The 21926-nt window shown below is 41.1% G+C and overlaps 1 protein-coding gene across 2 annotated transcripts in view; it reads left to right on the forward strand.

Annotated features, from left to right (window-relative positions):
• The window catches only part of fgd1 (FYVE, RhoGEF and PH domain containing 1), a 42548-nt gene that overhangs the window by 3866 nt on the left and 16756 nt on the right, over nt 1-21926 (forward strand). The window contains exon 1 of one of the 2 annotated variants that reach the window (XM_042409877.1): nt 11609-11922. The exons of the other annotated variant lie outside the window; for it this stretch is intronic. Within the exon in view, the coding sequence (XP_042265811.1) occupies nt 11865-11922 (58 nt within the window). The 5' untranslated portion in view covers nt 11609-11864. Of the gene's footprint in view, nt 1-11608; nt 11923-21926 lie in introns of those variants that run through there. 2 annotated transcript variants of the gene reach the window in all.

A 21926-nucleotide genomic window follows, 5' to 3' on the forward strand; every position in this document is an offset into this window, starting at 1 on the left:
TGAAGTGAACAATAAATTCAGGAAGAGGCCGATGTGAGGAAACTTTAATGCCGTGAATGTTGATACTGAAACAGATTTGACAGTCTGAGTCAGTGTGTGTGTGTGTGTGTGTGTGTGTGTGTGTGTGTGTGTGTGTGTGTTTCCCCCCACGCTGCTTCTGTAAATAAAATGTGTTGTTAGTCATAGAGCTTCCTGTTGCAGCAGTCAGTCACATAAACAGGCAGAAATACAGAGTCTAGTTTTATATAATCAATTGTTTCTCAGTAAATATTTATTAATGATCCAATTAGAATAAAAAACAAAGACATCATTAAGTCCAGTTTTGAGGTTCTTGTACTTTACTTGAGTATTTCCATGTGATGCTACTTTCTACTTCCACTCCACTACATATCAGAGGGAAATATTGTACTTTCTACTCCACTACATTTATTTGACAGCTTTAGTTACTTTTCAGATGAAGATTTGACACAATGGATAATATAACAAGCTTTTAAAATACAACACATTGTTAAAGATGAAACCAGTGGTTTCCAACCTTTTTGGCTTTTGACGTCTTACAAAAAGCAGTGTGTAGTCGGGGTCACATTTCACATGTCTATGAGTTGTTAACAGCTCCACCAAATAGTGATTTTTCCCTCTAAACTTCTCACATGCTTTCATTTCAATAAATGTTCAAATGATCCAATATTTCACCAAAAATCAAAGATTAGAGAAAAAGTCCAAAAACTGAAAACAGATTTGTGTATCAGAACTTTGTTTTTTCTTCTTTCCTCTCCCATTAATCATCTCACGACCCCTCAGATTTATCTGCTGACCCTTTGGAGGGGCCCCGACCCCTAGGTTGGGAACCACTGGACTAAACTAGCTAACTGTATATAAAGTAGTGTAAACTAGCTCCACCTCCAGCAGCTACAACAGTAACATGCTTCTCTAACACTGATGCTTCACTATTAATAATCTAATGATGTCATATATAATAATATATCAGTCAGAGGGACCAAACCACTACTTTTACTGCAATACTTTAACTACATCAAGCTCATAATACTTATGTACTTTTACTGCAATACTTTAACTACATCAAGCTCATAATACTTATGTACTATAATTATTATCATGACATCATCTGAAAACAGTGCAGGTAACCAGTTGCAGTCCAGTCCCTCACTGGGGCTTCGTCAGTGTTTACTCAGCGCAGATTTACACATTACTAAATTAAAACTACTTGTTACGTAGTTACGTACTACTAATTCTGAACCACACAGATTTTTCCGGGTATGCAGATAGAAATAAAACAGTCACACCTCTATTCACAAAGGATTGGCAGTTCACTTTATTTGACCTTTTGGTTCCTAAAACTGTTATTTTAGTAATGCTACAGTCAATTCCTGTTTACAGATTACTTAAATGTTTACTACTAAACATTTTGTAAGATTTCATGGTTCATCCTGGTTGAATAAATCACTTTGTTAAGAACTTAAGAGACTAGACACACAAACTGAATGATGGTTATTATGATCAGCTGGTGACACTCAGTCCTACAGGTGAGGTTGGATCAGTGTGACAGGATGTGACATCACATCATCTGGTCCCGCTGGGAGGCAAAACAAAAACCAGAAACACTGATGAACTGTTTGTCTATAAAGCGAATAAATCAGACTCACTCAAACAGTCTATAAATAACAAAGGAATCTGTTTTAAAAAAGGAATATCGTGTTTGTACACACGACAAAGCTTCATATGACTGATTCTCTGTGTGTGTGTGTGTGTGTGTGTGTGTGTGTGTGTGTGTGTGTGTGTGTATGTACTGCATTAGTCAGTGTGTGAGTGTTCAGCTTAATATTTAGCCATCGTGAGAGGAAACCACAGACAACGTGGCAGACGGACACAGAAGAGACAGAGAGGGTCAGTTTGTCTTTCTGACAGATTTTCTATAAAAGAGTGAAAACGGAGGACTGACAGAAGAGAAGAAGAGCAGCTGCTCTGTCTGTTAACTGTAATGTTCCTGCTCTGTACATCGTGCTTTTGGTGTGAAAGCGCAATAACAGATGACAGTCAACTTTACTTTATATCCACAAATTCTTTCTTAGCTTCTTTCTTAGTTAATAAATGTGGAGGCTTTGATTCCAATAGGTTGTTTCCTCTGTGAGCGAAACACAAAATACATTATGGATCATTATTGTCATAGTAGGAAAAAGAACTGATCTCATGTCTGTGTGTTCAGAACAGAGCCGGGCTCAGGATGTGGTTAGCTTAGCTTAGCATAAAGACTGGAAGCAGGGGGAAACAGCTAGCACGACATCCGCTAGCATCTCAGCAAGCTAAAGCTCAATAATGAACACTTATCTCACTTGTTCAATCTCTACACAAACAGAAATGTAACAACAGTGACTGGAACTATTTCTCGTTGAACAGTCGGTGTAGTCTTCTGGAACTATTTCTTGTTGAACAGTCGGACCAGGGACTGGAACTATTTCTTGTTGAACAGTCGGTGCAGCAGCTGGAACTATTTCTTGTTGAACAGTCGGTGCAGCAACTGGAACTATTTCTTGTTGAACAGTCGGCACAGTGACTAGAACTATTTCTTGTTGAAGGACAGACAGAGAAGTGACTGGAACTATTTCTTGTTGAACAGTTGGTGCAGCAACTGGAACTATTTCTTGTTGAACAGTCAGAGAAATGACTGGAACTGTTTCTTGTTGAACAGTCGGTGCAGCAACTGGAACTATTTCTTGTTGAACAGTCGGACCAGCGAGTGGAACTATTTCTTGTTGAACAGTCGGTGCAGCAACTGGAACTATTTCTTGTTGAACAGTCCGTGCAGCAACTGGAACTATTTCTTGTTGAACAGTCGGCACAGTGACTAGAACTATTTCTTGTTGAAGGACAGACAGAGAAGTGACTGGAACTATTTCTTGTTGAACAGTCGGTGCAGCAGCTGGAACTATTTCTTGTTGAATGTTGGTGCAGTGACTGGAACTGTTTCTTGTTGAACAGTCGGTGCAGCAACTGGAACTATTTTTTGTTGAACAGTCGGTGCAGTGACTGGAACTATTTCTTGTTGAACAGTCAGAGAAATGACTGGAACTATTTCTTGTTGAACAGTCAGAGAAATGACTGGAACTGTTTCTTGTTGAACAGTCGGTGCAGCAACTGGAACTATTTCTTGTTGAACAGTCGGCACAGTGACTAGAACTATTTCTTGTTGAAGGACAGACAGAGAAGTGACTGGAACTATTTCTTGTTGAACAGTCGGTGCAGCAGCTGGAACTATTTCTTGTTGAATGTTGGTGCAGTGACTGGAACTGTTTCTTGTTGAACAATCGGTGCAGTGACTTGAACTACTTCTTGTTGAACAGTCAGCACAGCAACTGGAACTATTTTTTGTTGAATGTCGGCGCAGTGACTGGATCTGTTTCTTGTTGAACAGTTGGTGCAGTGACTGGGTGGCTGGAACTATTTCTTGTTGAAGGACACACAGAGCAGTGACTGGAACTATTTCTCGTTGACAGTCAGGTGGAAGGATACACGTTGTCGAAGGATTTATGAAGAGCTGGTTCTAGACTCCTGAACGTGGAATGCGGTCATTGATAATGTTATTAGTTACAGCCGTGTCGGGTTACAGCAGCTTTTAATAAACAGCGTGTCGATCAGGTGTCAGGTCAAACGCATCAACCACACGAAGCCACATGTGCAAAAAGCTGTATGTGGAAAAACATTTTACACAGGAAACTGAAACTTTTTACACGTAATATCTCACATCTTACATGTTGAGTGAAACCTGTGTGTCTCTATGAAGTGAATTTATATATAGAACGTCTCCCAAACACATTCTGGTAAATTCAGAATATGAGGTCAGCTGATCTCGGTCGGACACCCCCCAACCCTCCCGACCACCCTCCCCCCCCTCCCCCCCTTCCCTTCCTCTCCCAGCATGCCGTGCAGCAGGACATGTAGATATGAGGTGATATGAATGAAGAGCTGAAGGTTAAAAATAGACGGCAGATTCAGTTGCTGAACAGGAATGATAAACCTGAGAGTGTGTGTGTGTCTCTACTGTAGTTGCTACTGTTCCTACTGATTCGACTGTTATTTCTACTATTGTTTCTACTTTTCTGGTGTTTCTATTGTTGTGTCTACTGTTTGTACTGCAGTTGCTACCGTTTCTACTCTTGCTTCTACTGTTTTGTCTTTTTTTCTATAATTTCTTCTGTTGTTTCTAGTGTTATTTCTGCTTTTCTAGCATTTCTATTGTTGTGTCTGCTGTTTGTACTGCTGTTGCTACCGTTTCTACTCTTGTTTCTACTGTTTTGTCTTTTTTCTATAATTTCTTCTGTTGTTTCTAGTGTTATTTCTGCTTTTCTAGCATTTCTATTGTTGTGTCTGCTGTTTGTACTGCTGTTGCTATCGTTTCTACTCTTGTTTCTACTGTTTTGTCTTTATCCTACCATCTCTACTGTTGTTTCTGGTGTTTTCTCTACTATTCTAGTATTTCTCTTATGTCTACTGTTTTGTGCTGCTGCTGCTGCGAGTGTTTCTACTCCTTGTTTCTCTACGGTCGTGTCTATTTTTGTACAATTTCTACTTTTGCTCGTAGTGTTATTTCAGCAGTTTCTTCTCTTGTTTCTTCCGTTGTGTATTTTCTCTACCATCTCTACTGTTATTTCTACTGCTCCCTTTGTTTCTATTGTTTCCACTGTTAATTCTTCAGTTGTTTGTACTGGAAGCGGACGCTTTCTGCTGTTTGAAACTGGAGTTGTTCACATTAGTGTGACTACATGTGGACGTCGTTTGATTCCAGTTGGGGATGTTTGTTACGTGTCTCTCTCTCTCTCTCTCTCTCTCTTCATATCCTGTCTGTCTCCACACTGTCAGCTGTCCAATAAAAGCGATAATCCCCTCCCCACAAAAAATAGAAATAAGTGAGTCTGTCAGCTCCCACATAAATCTGTTAACATCCTCAGTCTCAGTTTAAATCAGACAAACAGCTGAACTCTGTACACACACACACACTCACTCATAGATATCCTGGGGGGACGGACGAGCGAGCCTGTCTCTCTTTAGGTCACTGGGTCGCTCACTGTTGCTCTGGGGGAGGGGTGAATGTGTGCGTGCGTGCATATGTGTGCGTGCGGGGGGGTCACAGGTCAAAGGTCAGTCTGTGGTATTATCTTCTCCCCTGCCAGATGATAAAAGGGTATGTTTGTTTTTGCATTCACTCAGATATGTCGAAATGTTTGGGTGCATTCATTTTTCAGCCTCATGAGGGAGCGCTGGTTTTCTCCTTCAGAGAGGGGTGGAGTTTAAGTGTTTCTCAGCTCCTGGGGGTGCGATTTGATTCGGTGAACAACAGTCTTGACTCTCCTCAGTAACCGGTGGGTGTTTGTTTTATGTAACACTGACTTGCGTGGGTGTGTTTGCTTCAAGCTTAGATATTGACGACCTGGGGGGGGGGGGTGCGTTTGTTTTTATCACCCTGGCTGCTCTCTCGGTCTATCTGTCTGTCTGTCGGTCTATGTGCTCCACAGGATCAACAACTCAATAACAGGGGTGTGTTTGTTTTTGTTCATCATATAGTGACCCAGCTGTGGGGTGGAGTTAGATAAATTTTGCATCTCTGCTGTCCTGTGAACAGGAGCACTTGTTTTATGGCAGAGAACAGGAGGAAGAACACACACACACACACACACATATATATATATATATATATATATATATATATATATATATATATATATATATATATATATATATATATATATATATATATATATATATATATATATATATATATATATATATATATATATATAAAACAAAGCAAATCCATGACAAAGATCATTTTATGTGTAGTTGGATGTCAGTGGATGATGAGCGCTTGTTTTCTGTCTGTGTGCAGCTTCTCTCCACCCATCATACCCACCCTGCAGTGTTTTATTTCCTGCCGTCTTCGTGCTTCTGAGAAGTTAGAGAATGTGTTTTTTTATATTGAAACAGAAGAAGTGACAGTGGAGTTTATTCTGTTTCTATTCGGGTTTCCTGTTTTTCACATCAGACGCTTGTTTCTGCAAATGTGCAACATGAGTTCATTTCCTCTCCTTCTTATCAACACATTTCACTCATTAGTAGAAACACAGGAGCATGTGAGAGCTCTGAAGGTCACATTTATCTATTATTTGTGAATGACCTTCATCCGTGAAACGTGATGCTACATCATCTGTGATCTGTGTGGAAGAAGAGATTTATGCAACGGGGGCCGCCTGGTCTGGAAAACAAGCGAACCTGTTTTCCAGTTGGACTCTGTAGAGGAACAGAGCCTGTCCCAGTATGCACTGGGGTGAGAGATGCATCACCTGGTCATTATCAGCGATCACTTGGGGTTGACCTTTCTCCTGTTTGTGGGTCTTGACGTGGCTGAAGAGGTCGACAGTAGAAGCACAGACTTTATATCAGTGCGGGTGTAGATGATGCTGCTGTAGGTGGAGTCTGTCCTGTCTGTGTCGCTGCTTGTCTTTTAGCAGCCTGTCAGAGATTCTCTTCATGACATGCAGCTCTTGCAAAGACTCTCATAGTGTTTCTCCGTGGTGGTGGTGGTGGTGGTGGGGGGGGGGGGGGGGGGGGGGGGTTAGTCACACTGAGCTGTGAACGGCTGCCAGCAGTCGAGCGACGCGGGCACGCTGCCAGTGTTTTTCCTCTGCACCCACAGCAAGATGAAGCTGTTTACCTGGACGACATGTTGGAGGCGTGTGGGTCACAGTGAGAGTCTGTCATCTGCAGATCTTCATCATCAACAGCTGATTGCCCTACTGCTCCTCCCTGATCTGCTGACCAAACAGATAATCTGGTTGATTTGACCTGTTTTATTTATTGAAGAATAGTGATGCTAATAAAACTCCACCAACGTAGTGACAAACACGTTAAATTCCCATGCATCAAAGGGCCAGTAAGGCTGCTTTACATGATGATATTTCAGTACAAAAACTCCAGACTTACTGATATGAACAACACTCTACTAATGTGAGAGGTGACGCCTGCGTTGCGTAACCAAGTCCTTAAACTTGCTCACAAAAGGATGTGATGTAACTGACACTGGCGTAAGTGTTCATTACTGAGTTCTTTACCGTATTCATCATCGAAAATGTTTTATTTTACAATTATTCCGCTGGAGTCTTGATATCACGACTTTAACTGGTTCAGTTTTGTGGTTCTTCGTGTTTTTGGGATTGTTTTGGTGTCGCTGACGTTTTTTGTTCTCACTCTTCATCATGGCCGCTGTTTCATTGCCAATCAAGCACAATGGTCTCGTACTTCCCTCATTCCAGTCGTCCTTTTAATGTGTGTTTTGGTGATTAGCGGGTGGCTGAATGATGACAGCTGAGGTGACGTGTCATTCAAAAGCAGTCCAGGTCATGTTGTGGATACATTTTGGTCCCGGTCTGGATTAAATTGTTGTGCTCTCTGAATCCGGACCGGCGTGCTAACTGCTTCACTATCTGAGCATCCTGCTTGTTTGCCAGTGTGGAAAATATTTAATGTGAAGCAGCAGCGGCAGCAGAAAAAGTTGAGTTTTTATCAGCAGTATCTTGACTCAGCTCTGATACAGCTGAAAGTGATCAAACAGTAAAATAAGGCTGATATCTATGAACAGGAACACAGAACTAAACTCCAAACCACAGGAATTCAGGTAGAAGCTACAAACGTTCAGAGATCTGAACGGAGAGACTGTGCACAGCTATCCCCCCGCTGTGAGGCTGTAGTGGAAACGCACGTCGAGACACAATGCAACCAAAGTAGACCGACCCATGCAGGCTAATGAAAAAACCCTATAAGGCCTCGTGGTAGCTGACTGGTTAAGACGTAACTGCAACGTCAGTGGTTTGATTTTAGGTGCAGACCTTTGCATGTCATTCCCCTCTGATTCCTGACTCCCTACACTTTCAAATTATGAAATAAAAGGCAAAAATGCAACAACAAAAAAAAGCTTTAAACTGATTCTGAGCTCTGAGGCTCAGACTGTTATATGTTAATAGCTCAGTTTGTAAAGCAGAAGTGTTTTGGTTTCATTATCTGCATCTGGATCTGAGCCTTTGCATTTACGCCTGATAATAAAATGTGTCGTTATTTCGGTTGTGCCTGCTTTATGCTCAGATCTTAATATGTAAATTAGCTGGACGGGGTCTAAAGAGAAGCTGTGCCATGAACTCATGTTATTTGTTTCTAAATTCTGTAGCGTATATCCTGTTCAGATGTTAAACATGGTCAAAGTTTCAAAACTTGAGGTTAATGTATGTAAAACTGCTGCCTGCAAGTCAAAAGTCAGGGCTTCAACCTGCCCTGAACGCTTCGTTTGTGATGGTTTTTTTCTACCTTGCTGACGAGCTGATGTCGGCTCGTTCTACACGCCCATAGACGGCCGTCTGTTGCGGCGTAGCCTTGGTTGCTAAGGTTGTTGCTATGGTTTTTCCATGTGTTGTTTGTCCGCTTTCATATTTGAGATCAGATTCTGGCTCCAACATGTACGGATGTATTTGAGAAGTTGACATTTTGAGTAAAGAGCAAGAAAAAGTAGTAAAATCCTGCTGCTGTAGTTTGCTTCCTGAAACTGACCAATCAGAACAGAGTGGGCTCATCAGGAGGCGGGCCTTAAAGAGACAGGAGCTAAAACGGCCTGTTTCAGACAGAGGCTGAACTGAGGGCGGCTGCATAACAGGCCAGTATAAGATGAATGAGGAGTTTTTAACTGGAAATCATAAAAGATATTCCAGTAGAGAGAATGGAGACATGATCTGGATCAGAGGGAGAAACTCGTGATCTGATTGGTTAAGACCACATCTGCAGGTGGTCTGGCTCACATTCTGAATCACAACGTGTCCTGATGCATTTGCAGCTGCTTTAACACGAGTTTCTCCCTCATCCAGACACAGATCACATGTTGATATCAGGTGTAAATGTTAAGCAGGCTTGATGTTCTGGGGTTGAAAGTGAAACGGCTCCACCACTGAAGTACACCCCCCCCCTCGCTCAGAGACCACCAGGTCAGAGTGTGAACATGAAATAAAGGTTAAAAAATGCCAACAGTCTGGATGTATTTATCCAGTTTTATATGAAAGTATCACAGACAGGAAGATGTGAGCGTGAGGACAAGTGAAAACAATATAAGAGTGAGAAGAAAATGTGTGTGTGTGTGTGTCTAAGTATCATTGTCCTGTCACGTGTGTGTTAAAGCTCAGCACTTAGCATGGTGTCATTACACCCTATTGTCCCGACACATGTCGTGTGTGTGTGTGTGTGTGTGTGTGTTGCAGCAGATGGTCGGGGCTCTCAGGGGAAACTGGAGGTAAATCTCTGCATTTAGAGGCGAGACAGATTAAATATCATGTTGTTTTAAACCGGGAGGATGAATTTATTTCAGGTGTTTTTCCGTCTGTCAAGTTATCAGTCAGTTATCAGTCAGTTTATGGTAAATGTGCCTCAGAGGGCTTTACAGTCCTTCAACATCCTCTATCCTTAGACCCTCGATTCAAATAAGGAAAAAAAAAAAACTGCAGGACGTGGTTCGGGCTGGTTGGGGTTAGAGAAACATTGTGGTTTAAGTTAAAAATACTTCTCAGTTAAGAGCACAAACACTGAGAACTGACTTTTCAGTAAAGTAGAAGACATCTTGAAATCAACATTATTTACATATTCAGAGATTCTGGATTTTTACATGAAGGAGAACATGTTAGGGTGTTTTTTTTTTACCAAGGTAATTTGACTGTTGAGGACAGGCTATTAAAAGATCCCCTTCATTGTAAGGTCATTATGAAGGGATCTTCTAATGGTCAGTATGAACAGGAGGAATGATTACAGCAAGAAAAACAGGTTTCACTGTTCATTTGGACTCCTGACTGTTGTTTTAAGACACACTTGGAAAAATTGTGAACCCGTCCTTTAAGGTCAGAGGATCTTCATCGTCATGGTTACAATAATAACCATGTGGTTGAGGTTAGGGGTTGATGGTGGTCAAAGTGAAAAGAAACTGTTGTTGACCGTCGATAGGAAACAGGAAGTGAACAGAGATCTCTCACGTTAAAGTCGGATGTTTTGTTTGTTTGTGTTTGATGCAGAAAAGGATGAATGTCTGGAGGAGAAACCGTCGTCGTAGGCAGCAGTTACTATAGTTTCCTGGTAGCTACTGTAAACAGTGGGGGAAGGTAACTAAGTACATTTACTCAAGTACACCTTTGAGGTACTTGTACTTTACTTGAGTATTTCCATGTGATGCTACTTTATACTTCCACTCCACTACATTTCAGAGGGAAATATTGTACTTTCTACTCCACTACATTTATTTGACAGCTTTAGTTACTTTTCAGATGAAGATTTGACACAATGGATAATATAACAAGCTTTTAAAAAGCAGTGTGTAGTCGGGGTCACATTTCACATGTCTATGAGTTGTTAACAGCTCCACCAAACAGTGATTTTTCCCTCTAAACTTCTCACATGCTTTCATTTCAATAAATGTTCAGATGATCCAATATTTCAGCAAAAATCAAAGATTAGAGAAAAAGTCCAAAAACTGAAAACACATTTGTGTATCAGAACTTTGTTTTTTCTTCTTTCCTCTCCCATTAATCATCTCACCACCCCTCAGATTTATCTGCTGACCCTTTGGAGGGGCCCGACCCCTAGGTTGGGAACCACTGGACTAAACTAGCTAACTGTATATAAAGTAGTGTAAATTAGCTCCACCTCCAGCAGCTACAACAGTAACATGCTGCTCTAACACTGATGCTTCACTATTAATAATCTAATGATGTCATATATAATAATATATCAGTCAGAGGGACCAAACCACTACTTTTACTGCAATACTTTAACTACATCAAGCTCATAATACTTATGTACTTTTACTGCAATACTTTAACTACATCAAGCTCATAATACTTATGTACTTTTACTGCAATACTTTAACTACATGAAGCTCATAATACTTATGTACTTTTACTGCAATACTTTAACTACATCAAGTTCATAATACTTATGTACTTTTACTGCAATACTTTAACTACATCAAGCTCATAATACTTATGTACTTTTACTGCAATACTTTAACTACATCAAGTTCATAATACTTATGTACTTTTACTGCAATACTTTAACTACATCAAGCTCATAATACTTATGTACTTTTACTGCAATACTTTAACTACATCAAGCTCATAATACTTATGTACTTTTACTGTAGCAGGATTTTTTTATGCAGGACTTTTACTTATAATGTAATGGAGTATTTTTACATCGCTGTATTGGTAATTTTAGTAAATGTATTATAACTACACATGTGTCTGGACTGTATTTAGGCTGCAGCATATGTGACCGTATCAGATAATGTGATCGATTGATTTTCTCTGTTTGTCAGTCAGATCGTATTTACACACGTCTGCCTCCTTTTTTTTCTTAATTTGTTGTCAAGGAAACCAAAATGGAGGAGGAGAGAGAGGAGACACACCCCCCTCTCTCTCTCTCTCTCTCTCTCTCTCTCTCTCTCTCTCTCTCTCCCTCTCTCTCTCTCTCTCTCTCTATACCGCCGCCCGCCGCTCACACACCGGGCAGCCCTCTGAACCAAACCGAGCGGATCTAACCTACTTATTCCTCCTGAAGCAGCAGCAGCAGCAGCCTGTCGGTCGGTCTGCGGGTCGGGACCGTCAGTCTGTCTGTCTGTCAGCGTGCGTCTGCGGGTCCGAACCGTTCCGGGCCGGTGTGTGTGTGTGTGAGTGTGTGTGTGTGTGCGTGCGTGCGTGTGTGTGGAGCTGACCCGGTTTCTTCTCCGTGCTGTGGACCGGGAGAGCCGCTCTCTCCCCGCACCAACATTTTCTTTAATGACCGGATTTGTGTTTTGCTGCGCGATGTACATGGACAGAAGCAGCCTGACCAGAGGTGAGCCTCTCTATCTAATGAAACATGCACCTGCACACACAAACACACACATATACACACAGGCTGTATACCTGCTGATAACCACTGCACGAGCACGAGCACACATGCACACGCGCGCACAGCTGCAGCATCATCACATTGCCGCTTCTCGTTTTTTTAAAAATTTGTTTTATGTAGAAAAATAATAACAATCATATCATGATAATATTAATCCTGATGATGGGGGGGGGGGGGGGGTTGGGAATGACATATGCGCGCTCACACTCTCGAGGCTCTCGTGCACGCGCACACACTGACCGACATCTCGCCGCAGTGAATGTAGGCTAGTATGGCTGCATGATACTGCGTCTGCCAGATGTGTTTCTGCTGCTGCTGCTGTTGCTGTTCGGATCTGATTCCTATTAGAATAAAACAGCAGACTGGAATAAACGACGCTACAGACACGTGGCACATTTGGTTTATTATATGCGACTATTAATGATCCGACAGATGTCAGCTGATCAATATCCATCTGTTTTACTCCATCATCACTGACACCAAATCCACAAACATCAGTCAGATTTTGTACAGAGAGGAGCCCAGACTGTGTGTGTATGTGTGTGTGCGTGCTTCTGTGTGTGCGCGCGCGCGCGCGATTTTATCGATTGACTCCTAATCCATTGATTTTGAGCGGAGCAGCTGATTGGAGGCTGACGGGGATGAGCAGCAGGATGGAGGGATGAAGAGGGTGGAGAGGTGTCCATAATTAGATAATTCATGTGTGTTTTCTGTGTGCAGCGTTGGCTTGTAAATGCAGACAGACAGACACACCCCCTCTCTCTCTCTATCTCTGTCACACACACACACACACACACACACACACACACACACACAAACACACACACAGTGAGCTGAATCTCTGCATGTTAACCCTTAAATCTCATGTTAAACTGAAGGTGAAATCTGCATTCGATCAGCTGAATGTTTCTCGTTCACTGTTGTCATGTCTGTTTACGTTCAGATACGCTGTCGTCTTTCTCATCTGTAATCTGTAGACTCCTGTTCTCCTGTTCTTGCAGGATATCAGAATATAATCAGCCAGACACTAGAACCACCACCAGAACCTCGTCAGTGGCCAACAGAGCCTCCTAAAGGACCTTTAGAACCACCCAAAGAACCTGTAGAACCTATTTAACACAACTCCAACCTCTCTAAGGACATCTAGAACCCACTCCCTGGCCACTAGAACCACCAAATATAGAACCTCATACCATCTAAAGGACTCCCCCCCCCCCAGTCGCCCAACCCAAAACCCAACGTAGAGTGTGTCAGTGAGGTTTTGTTCCACCACATGAGAACGTCACCTGGAGATAATTGTGTGAGGAACCTTCAGTCTGCATGAAGACGTGTGTTAAAGATCTTTGTTGTGATTGAACATTTATATTCTGCAGCGGTTGTTTTGACATGCAGGGACTGACTGTGTGTGTGTGTGTGTGTGTGTGTGTGTGTGTGTGTGTGTGTGTGTGTGTGTGTGTGTGTGAAGGTTTGCTGCATATTGAACATTTTTCCTGTAATGCAGAGATCCTGTAAATGCAACATAAAGCCTCTGTTCTGTTCTGTTCTGCTCTAGTAGAACCTCTCTCTGCTGCACCAGATGGTTCTGATGTGTTGCCTTTCTGCAACATACGTATGTGTGTGTGTGTTATAGTCTGTGATGCAGGAAGGTGTGTGTGTGTGTGTGAGAGAGAGAGAGAGCTGTGTAGGTGACAGTGATGCAGCAGGCTGAGTCTGTTAAAGGAACAGTCCAACATTTAGATAAATCCTCCTGTTCTCTGTCTCCTCCAGAGCCGAATGGTTCAGGAACGTGTTCAGCATATCTGAACACAATTATTAGCAAAAAAAAAAGACTGAAAGCAGGGTGAAACTGTTAGCCTAGCTACATCAAAACAGAAAAAAAAATCCACCTTTCTCAGAGGAAACTGCCCTCCCAAGAAAAACGACACAACATATAGTTATGTTTGAGTGACAGATGACATCTGGCGGCCATAGATGACGTATATATGTGGACAGATTTCCCTTCAGAGGAGGATGGAGGCTTTAACCCCACAGTGGACTTTGCCACAGGAGACCGCTGTCCGTTTCCTGTTTCCAACCGCGAGTCGGGACAGTTTTTTTTAAAAAAGCGTCACTATAATCGTCCCCTAACCTTAACCCCCGTGGTTATTATTGTAACTATGACGACAAAGATGGCCTAACTTTAAGGAAATATAACTTTATAACCCACCACATGTGTCTCTAACCTTAACAAACCAAACCATGATCTTTATCTAAACCTAACCAGGCCTTAACCACATTATAAAATGATTTTAACAGTGATGTGTAACATTTATAGAAAGCAGACAGACGATGTCGTCCTGCTGATGGAGGCGCCAGATTAGAAAACGCTGCTATGTGCCGTTCTGGAGTCACACGATCAAACCACAAATCTGGTTGTTTAATTTAGAGGATTTGTTGTCTCTGAAGGTTGAATAATGGCAGTATACAGTAGATCTTTGTATTATCTGGGATTCTCTCCAAAATCTGTTTCTGTGGTTAAAAACCTGCAGGAACCCGAGACTATCAGCATGTCGTCTGTACCGAGACAAAGACAAACTGATCTGACTGCCTGCTGACCTGCAGATCGACCAGAAGATGCTGTTCAATAGCATTTTATTGAGTTCAAATCCAGTAATGAATCTTATCAAGTTTACCTTCCAACATTTGCAGTAACAGAAGCAGCTGCTCCGTTAATGCAGGCCGGGAGCTGAGTGTCAGACAGCGGAGAGCAGCGCTGGAGCTGCAGCGTTAGGACTCTAATTATACATGCTTCAATAAAATCAACACAGAATGTGATGAGCTGTATACGTAGCACTCCCCCTGCTCTGAGGATAAATGCATTTTAGCAGTGGCAGTAAATATTTAAAGATTTCCTGGACTAACGTTAGTTACATCATGTAGATCAGGTGTATTATTTTATATAAAACCAGTCAGACTGTTTTGGGGAGATTGGAGTTAGAGTTTTTATGTTTATTTGATAAAATACAGGTTGTTTACTGTTTATGCAAGACTTTTGATGAAGGAAACGTGTCACATTTGTTTGAATTGTGAGATACATCCAACACATCTAGTCTGATGTTATTTATATCCTCTGATGAAGCTGGAATAGTGACAGACGGCAGCTCCGAAATTTAAAACGAGGTAGTTATTTTGTGATATTTAGTTTATAATTCATGTAACTTGGTGTTTGCTGAATTCTTGTTGTTGTAGTTGTGAAGTGGAAGGAGCTATTTTGGAAGCACCCAGTTCAGGAAGTAAAAATCCCATTGATTGGTCCTAAAGACAATGTTACTCACAGTTTGAGCACGTCTACGGCTTAGATCAGCATGAAAGATTGTGTTACAATATATCTGATATAAAGTTGAAGATACGAGACAAAAAAATTTGGGGTAGAAGTTAACTATGACTCCCAAGGTGCATTGCGGCAAGAAACAGCCAATCACCGAGCCTGTGTGCCTCCAATGGGAGGCGAAAGCTAAACATTACGATGTAGAGAAAATTGATTTTACAATCTGCAGCGTGAGTCTGTTCAGTTTTATTTTTTGGGAAACAATGGCGCCGCGTTTTGTTTACAACTTCAACAACGAAACATTTTGAATTCATTTCCGACTCTGATTCTCACCTCCGACTGGCTTCTTCTCAACAGCAACAGCAGCTGAGGCTCATGGGTATTGTAGTATTCTAAGCTGTCCACCAAAATTACAGACAAAATGTTAATTCTCAGAAACAAAGTTGAAATAACGTTAACTGGTGGTCAGAATATAAACCTGTAGGATAGTTACATCATCCAGGAAAGTCCTGAGTTTCTATGTTCAGTAACATTGAGGAGATTGTTTTTGAAATGTGAATACAGAGTTTTGTGGGTGTATGTGATGTGTGTAGCTTTGTATTTTGTATTTTGTATGGTGTGTTCTGTGTGTTTTTTGCTTTGTACTGTTTATTGTTGTGCTGTTGTATGTTTTGATTGTGGGGGACTGCGGATGCAAATTAGCTTTGAGCTAACTCCGGTGCAGTGCATCTTTAATGTTTAAAAACTGCACACTGTCCCAATCAATAAATCAAATCAATTATCTAGAAAGAGGAAAAACACCCCAGGAACCAGCAGCTGCTTCCACTTCACAATGGTCTCATCAGAATAACGGAGATGTCCACTACATCTCATAAATTATTAACAATTAGTCGACTAGTGATTGTTAATGTGGCTGAAATTGTTTAAAATTTGCATCCCTAATGGCGACCAGTTGACCTACCAACTGGTCAACTGACGACCTTCCCACCAATCAGCCAACTCACTTAATTACCTACCTGCTGAGATGCCTTTGTATGGATGTATGAATACTGTATATATTGAAGAAGTCTGTCTACCTTCCTATCTACTGACCATGTGACTGACAGCATCATCTACCAAACTACTGACCTAACAACCTACGATATCAACACCTGCTAACATTTACTGAGCGTCACATTTTTGTGACAGAGAAACAGTTTGTCTGAACTCCAGCAGATCCATTAAAACAGATTTGTATTTTGGATTATTGGAGTGATTCTGGGTAATGTAGTGTTAACAACAGTGAAGCTGCACAAACTGAAGAATGAAGAATAAAAATCTGTGACTGCCGGCGTAAACTGTCAGTCTGATGGCCGACACTGTTATTAATAGACTTTTATAAATAGACCAAATGCACACACACCATCTGCTTTACATCAGCCTGTTGATGTTTTCCCATGACCTCTCCCATCATGTTCACATCTGTGCACAACACACACACACACACACACACACACACACACACACACACACACACAGTATATAATATAGAACGGAAGCCTCCTCAGAGCTCCACATCCTGTTTATTCTGTTTGTTTAATTAGTTATTATTCTGATATTATTAGTGTTTTTAAAAAGTAAACCTTTTTATTATGTTATTTTAAAGTCCAATAGAAGTCACGTTTAATCATCGCTTTTGAGGTCAAAAATAACGTCAACATGTTTTTTTAAAAATATATTGTTATTAGTTTTGAATTATTAAAATGAAGAAAAAAGGTCTTGAAATATCAGAAATGCTTCTTTTTGTCACAGCTTGCTGGAGGTGTCTGCGTTTGATTGACAGCAGCTGGAAGGGGTGTGTTGGTGTCTGTGTTTGATTGACAGCAGCTGGAAGGGGTGTGTTGGTGTCTGTGTTCTATTATTGACAACAGCTGAAGGGTGTATCGGTGTCTGTGTTTGATTGACAACAGCTGGAAGGATGTGTGGGTGTCTGTGTTTGATTGACAATAGCTGGAAGGGCGTGTTGGTGTCTGTGTTTGATTGACAACAGCTGGAAGGGTGTGTTGGTGTCTGTGTTCTATTATTGACAACAGCTGAGGGGTGTATCGGTGTCTGTGTTTGATTGACAACAGCTGGAAGGATGTGTGGGTGTCTGTGTTTGATTGACAATAGCTGGAAGGGCGTGTTGGTGTCTGTGTTTGATTGACAGCAGCTGGAAGGGGTGTGTTGGTGTCTGTGTTCTATTATTGACAACAGCTGAAGGGTGTATCGGTGTCTGTGTTTGATTGACAACAGCTGGAAGGATGTGTGGGTGTCTGTGTTTGATTGACAATAGCTGGAAGGGCGTGTTGGTGTCTGTGTTTGATTGACAACAGCTGGAAGGGTGTGTTGGTGTCTCTGTTTGATTGACAACAGCTGGAAGGGCGTGTCGGTGTCTGTGTTTGATTGACAACAGCTGGAAGGGCGTGTCGGTGTCTGTGTTTGATTGGCAACAGCTGAAAGGGCGTGTCGGTGTCTGTGTTTGACTGACAGCAGCTGAAGGGGCGTGTTGGTGTCTGTGTTTGATTGGCAACAGCTGAAAGGGCGTGTCGGTGTCTGTGTTTGATTGGCAACAGCTGAAAGGGCGTGTCGGTGTCTGCGTTTGACTGACAACAGCTGGAGTCTGTTTGATTAATCAACATAATGTAAAAATAAGGGCTGCCATCATGAAACCAAAAAATTTTAAAATATAAATTTCTCACCATTTGATTTGTTTTTTTTTTCTGAAGGAGAACACAGGAAGTGATAACACAGCAGATATGTTGCTGTAGGAGACAAAAACGTTGCATTTAGTTCCAGTTGGACTTTAAAATGATTTGACATTCTGTGCTGAAGCTGTTTTCCTGTTGAAGCAGTAAATATTCCCACTCTGAGGTCAACTCTCTCACATTTAAACATAAAATAACCCCCACATAGCTGCATCGACCAATCAGATTGACAGCTCTCTCTGAGGTCAGGGGTCAATGGGTTTGACAGGAGTCACAGAGTTACAGAGCAGAGATGTATTGATCAGTTTGTTTCTGATTCTGCTGCACTGATTTAAAACATCTTTTTCACGAAGCACCAAGATCCAACAGAAAGTTCTGGTCCTGACTGTTTAGTAAGGTACCATTGAAGTGTCAGTGCCACGAATAATCAGTAACTTTCACCACAAGCAGATGTTGTTGTTGTTGCTGCTGCAGATTTGATGATCCGTCAGCTTTCTAATCCTTCATGAATAATCAATCAGCCTGAGAGGAGAAAGAAACCGTCAGCAGGAAACAGAATATCAAACAGAGTCAGACAGGAAGCTGCAGCTGATAAAACTCCCAGAATCCCCAGAAATCATATTCATATAAGAAAAATCTACAAGCTATATATATTTATATGTGTGTGCAGCAATTTATATGCATATAAATGATTCTCGCAGCAGCAAATTATGATAAAACTGGTTATTATGTGGAGAGTAAACAAAAATTGTACTCGAATTACATTCTCCATCATTCATGTTGTGTCCTCCATCATGATTTGGAAAATGTTAAATCGTTGCATTTATAGAGCTTATTACAGTGTTTTCATCCATTCAATCACACACTGATGGCAGCAGGCTACCATTCGAGGTGCTGGTCTGACCATCGGGAGACATTTGTGATTTAGACATGCACACAGGAAGAGGTGGAGGTCAAACCGCCAACCCTGTGATTACTGGACAACCTGCTCTAACTACTGAGCCACAGACGCCCAAATAAATCAGCAAATGCATGGAGCATGTGTGTTATAACCGGCAGACAGCGGTAATAACTTTAATACCATATATACACACATCATGCTTCCAAATTATGATTAATCCTTCTCTCTGATGTAGAGTAAATATTAGAGTAAAACTGTTCTGCTTTAAAGCTTTAATATGTAACTATTCTGCATTAAAATGTAACCGTTTCATTTGGTCGCCTGTCAATGGCGTCATACCTCCTCTACCAAAGACTATACGCCATGTGACACTATTGGGCCCAAAAAGACTTTTTTCCCATAGACTTACATTGTGAAAGAGACGTCCGTAAATCAGCATCACAACCCCCGTGAAATGACTCGTCTCACTATCAGTATTTGATCCGTTTGGTCCGATCACATTTCGAAAGTCTAGAAGAGCCGCACGATTGAATTGTTTTATCCCCATTCAAGTTAGCCGGAGGGCTAAACCAGAAGTAGCCGACTCGGCCAGCGAAAGTCACTAGTGCTCATGCTCTATGGGCCCAATGATCCCGGAAGATCCGGGTAATTTTATACCCAGGAGTCGGACTTTTTTGGCTTTGTGTGCCACTGAGCAACTTTCATAGGAATGAACGGGGCCCCGCCTCCGACGCTGTATCCAGTTCTCTTTATACATCCATGGTATACACGCAAGATCGGCATTGTGGTTGCCCGTCATAAATTGATTTTTATTCAGTTTTAAGCCACATTTTTATGATAAACTTTTTATATCTAAGTCATTTTTTAACTGTATCTTTTAGCCAGAAGAAGGATTTTAGTCATCGGACGTCTGGATCTTAAGTTATCAGAGAAACAAGCATAGCATCATTAGCAGCAGCTCAGCAACAGCCCCTACTGGACGTCCTCTTTCTGCTGAACAGCATCAGAGAAACATTGATTTTTTTTAAGTGAAACTCTTTTATTGAGTGTTTTTACCAGGTTTAATCCGCGTGTATGTTTGCTCTGGAGAGGACGAGACCTCTGCGGATAATTCGGCTCCCGGTAAAAACATCTGGAACGATGAACACTGGAGTAATCCTAACCTGGAGAAGCTGGTTGTTTAACAATGAAGACAACAACTCCCATGATCCCTTGCTACTTCACAACATCATCACACTTCGTCTTTTGTTATTGTTTTGATTGAGAGACCCCTAGCGGCTGAAATGACATATTATGCGTTTAAAACTACTCCAACAAGTATAATTTACTCCTGTAAGTACATGTAACAACAGGTACAGTACAAGTACTGTAGTACCACCTCTGATTGTGCGTTCCATAATAAAAGTAGTGTAAATAAATAGAAAACCTCAACTTAAGACTATTTCCTGTATAGATGCTTGATATTTTCTGACGTCTTTTTAGGAGAATATTAAAGGGGATGTTCACAATTTTTAATTATGAAAGAGGTTTTCCTCGCTGTAATCATTCCTCCTGTTCATACTGGATATTAAAAGATCCTTCAAATGTGCTTTCAATGGAAGTGATGGAGGATAAAATCCACAGTGTGTCCACACAGTCATTTAAAAGTCTCTGTGAAGCTTCTATTCAGCTTCAGCAGTCTGAGTTAGTCATATCAAGTGGATATCTGACACATTTACAGTCTTTTTAGCATCAAATTCCCTCTTTGTGTTTCCTCGGACAGCGTTTCATTTGGGCTCTTGACTGTTGTTTTAAGACACACTTGAAAAATTGTTGAACCCGTCCTTCTGCAGATGAAATGTTCTTTCAACCCTAAAACCACAGTGTTGTTAGGTCGTAAAAGTGTATTTATTTTCCAGCAGATGATGTGGTCCTGCTGATCGGGGCGTCACACAGAAAACACTTAAATGCGTCGTTGTGGAGTTCATGAAGGAACCACAGAGTCTGTCCTTTTAATTTAGGGAGCTTGTTGGACCTAATTGGTGTGTGTGTGCAGCCTAGTTGTACATATATGGTGAATCCCACTCAGTCATGTATTTTTGTGTTGATTGATGATAAAGAATCATGTTTCAGGCAATTAGTTAAAAAAGCTCATTTTGACTAACACAACAATCATTTTCAGCAGAAGTTTAGTGGAGTTCACCAAAATAAGAGTCCTGACTCTCACAGACAACACAGAGTGAAAGAAAAAGTCAATACTCTGCGTGTTACTGTGGCCCCGATGTTTCAGATTCATATTGAAACTGATGTTTTGAGTCCTTCTTATCAGCCAATCAGCTGTCAGGAAGCGCTATGATTCAGCCAATGAGCTGCAGGCATTAACCGACCTCAAACAGCTCTCTCTGTCTGTCGGTCTGTCGGTCTCCCCTCCATGTGGATTTTATTTTTGTCCAGCTGCAGAGACGTCATATGGAAGCTATTAGTGTGTGTGTGTGTGTGTGTGTGTGTGTGTGTGTGTGTGTGTGTGTGGCGGCTGTTTTTACAATCAGCTGATTTCATCTTCAGACTGCTCACATCCCTCCGTCACTTCAGTTCTCAATGAAACTGTAAACTCATGCAAATATAAAAGTTATTACTTATTATGAAAATGTAAGTATAAACTTACTTGAAAAGAAACACACAAATAAAAACACAGTAAAGAAGTAATGTGACAAAATGCATAAAAAAGAACAACTAAAACAACTAAAACAAAGTAAATTTCTGGGGCTGCAACTAACTAATTATTTTCATCATCAATTAATTGTCTTTCTGCTGATTATTTTCTCAGTCATTTAATCGTTGAGTCAATTAAATGCTTGTTTTGTCCAAATTTTTATTTACCGTCATATACGACAAAGAAAAACAGCAAATCATCACATTTGAGAAGCTGGAAGTGAAACAATGTTTGGAAATTTTACTTAAAAGATGACAAAATTGTTGCCATGTTTTCAATCAATTAATCAATTAATCTGCAAATCATCACAGCTTAATAAAT

This window comes from Thunnus maccoyii, chromosome 4 (genome assembly GCF_910596095.1).
Source record: "Thunnus maccoyii chromosome 4, fThuMac1.1, whole genome shotgun sequence".
In the NCBI taxonomy this organism is placed as follows: domain Eukaryota; kingdom Metazoa; phylum Chordata; class Actinopteri; order Scombriformes; family Scombridae; genus Thunnus; species Thunnus maccoyii.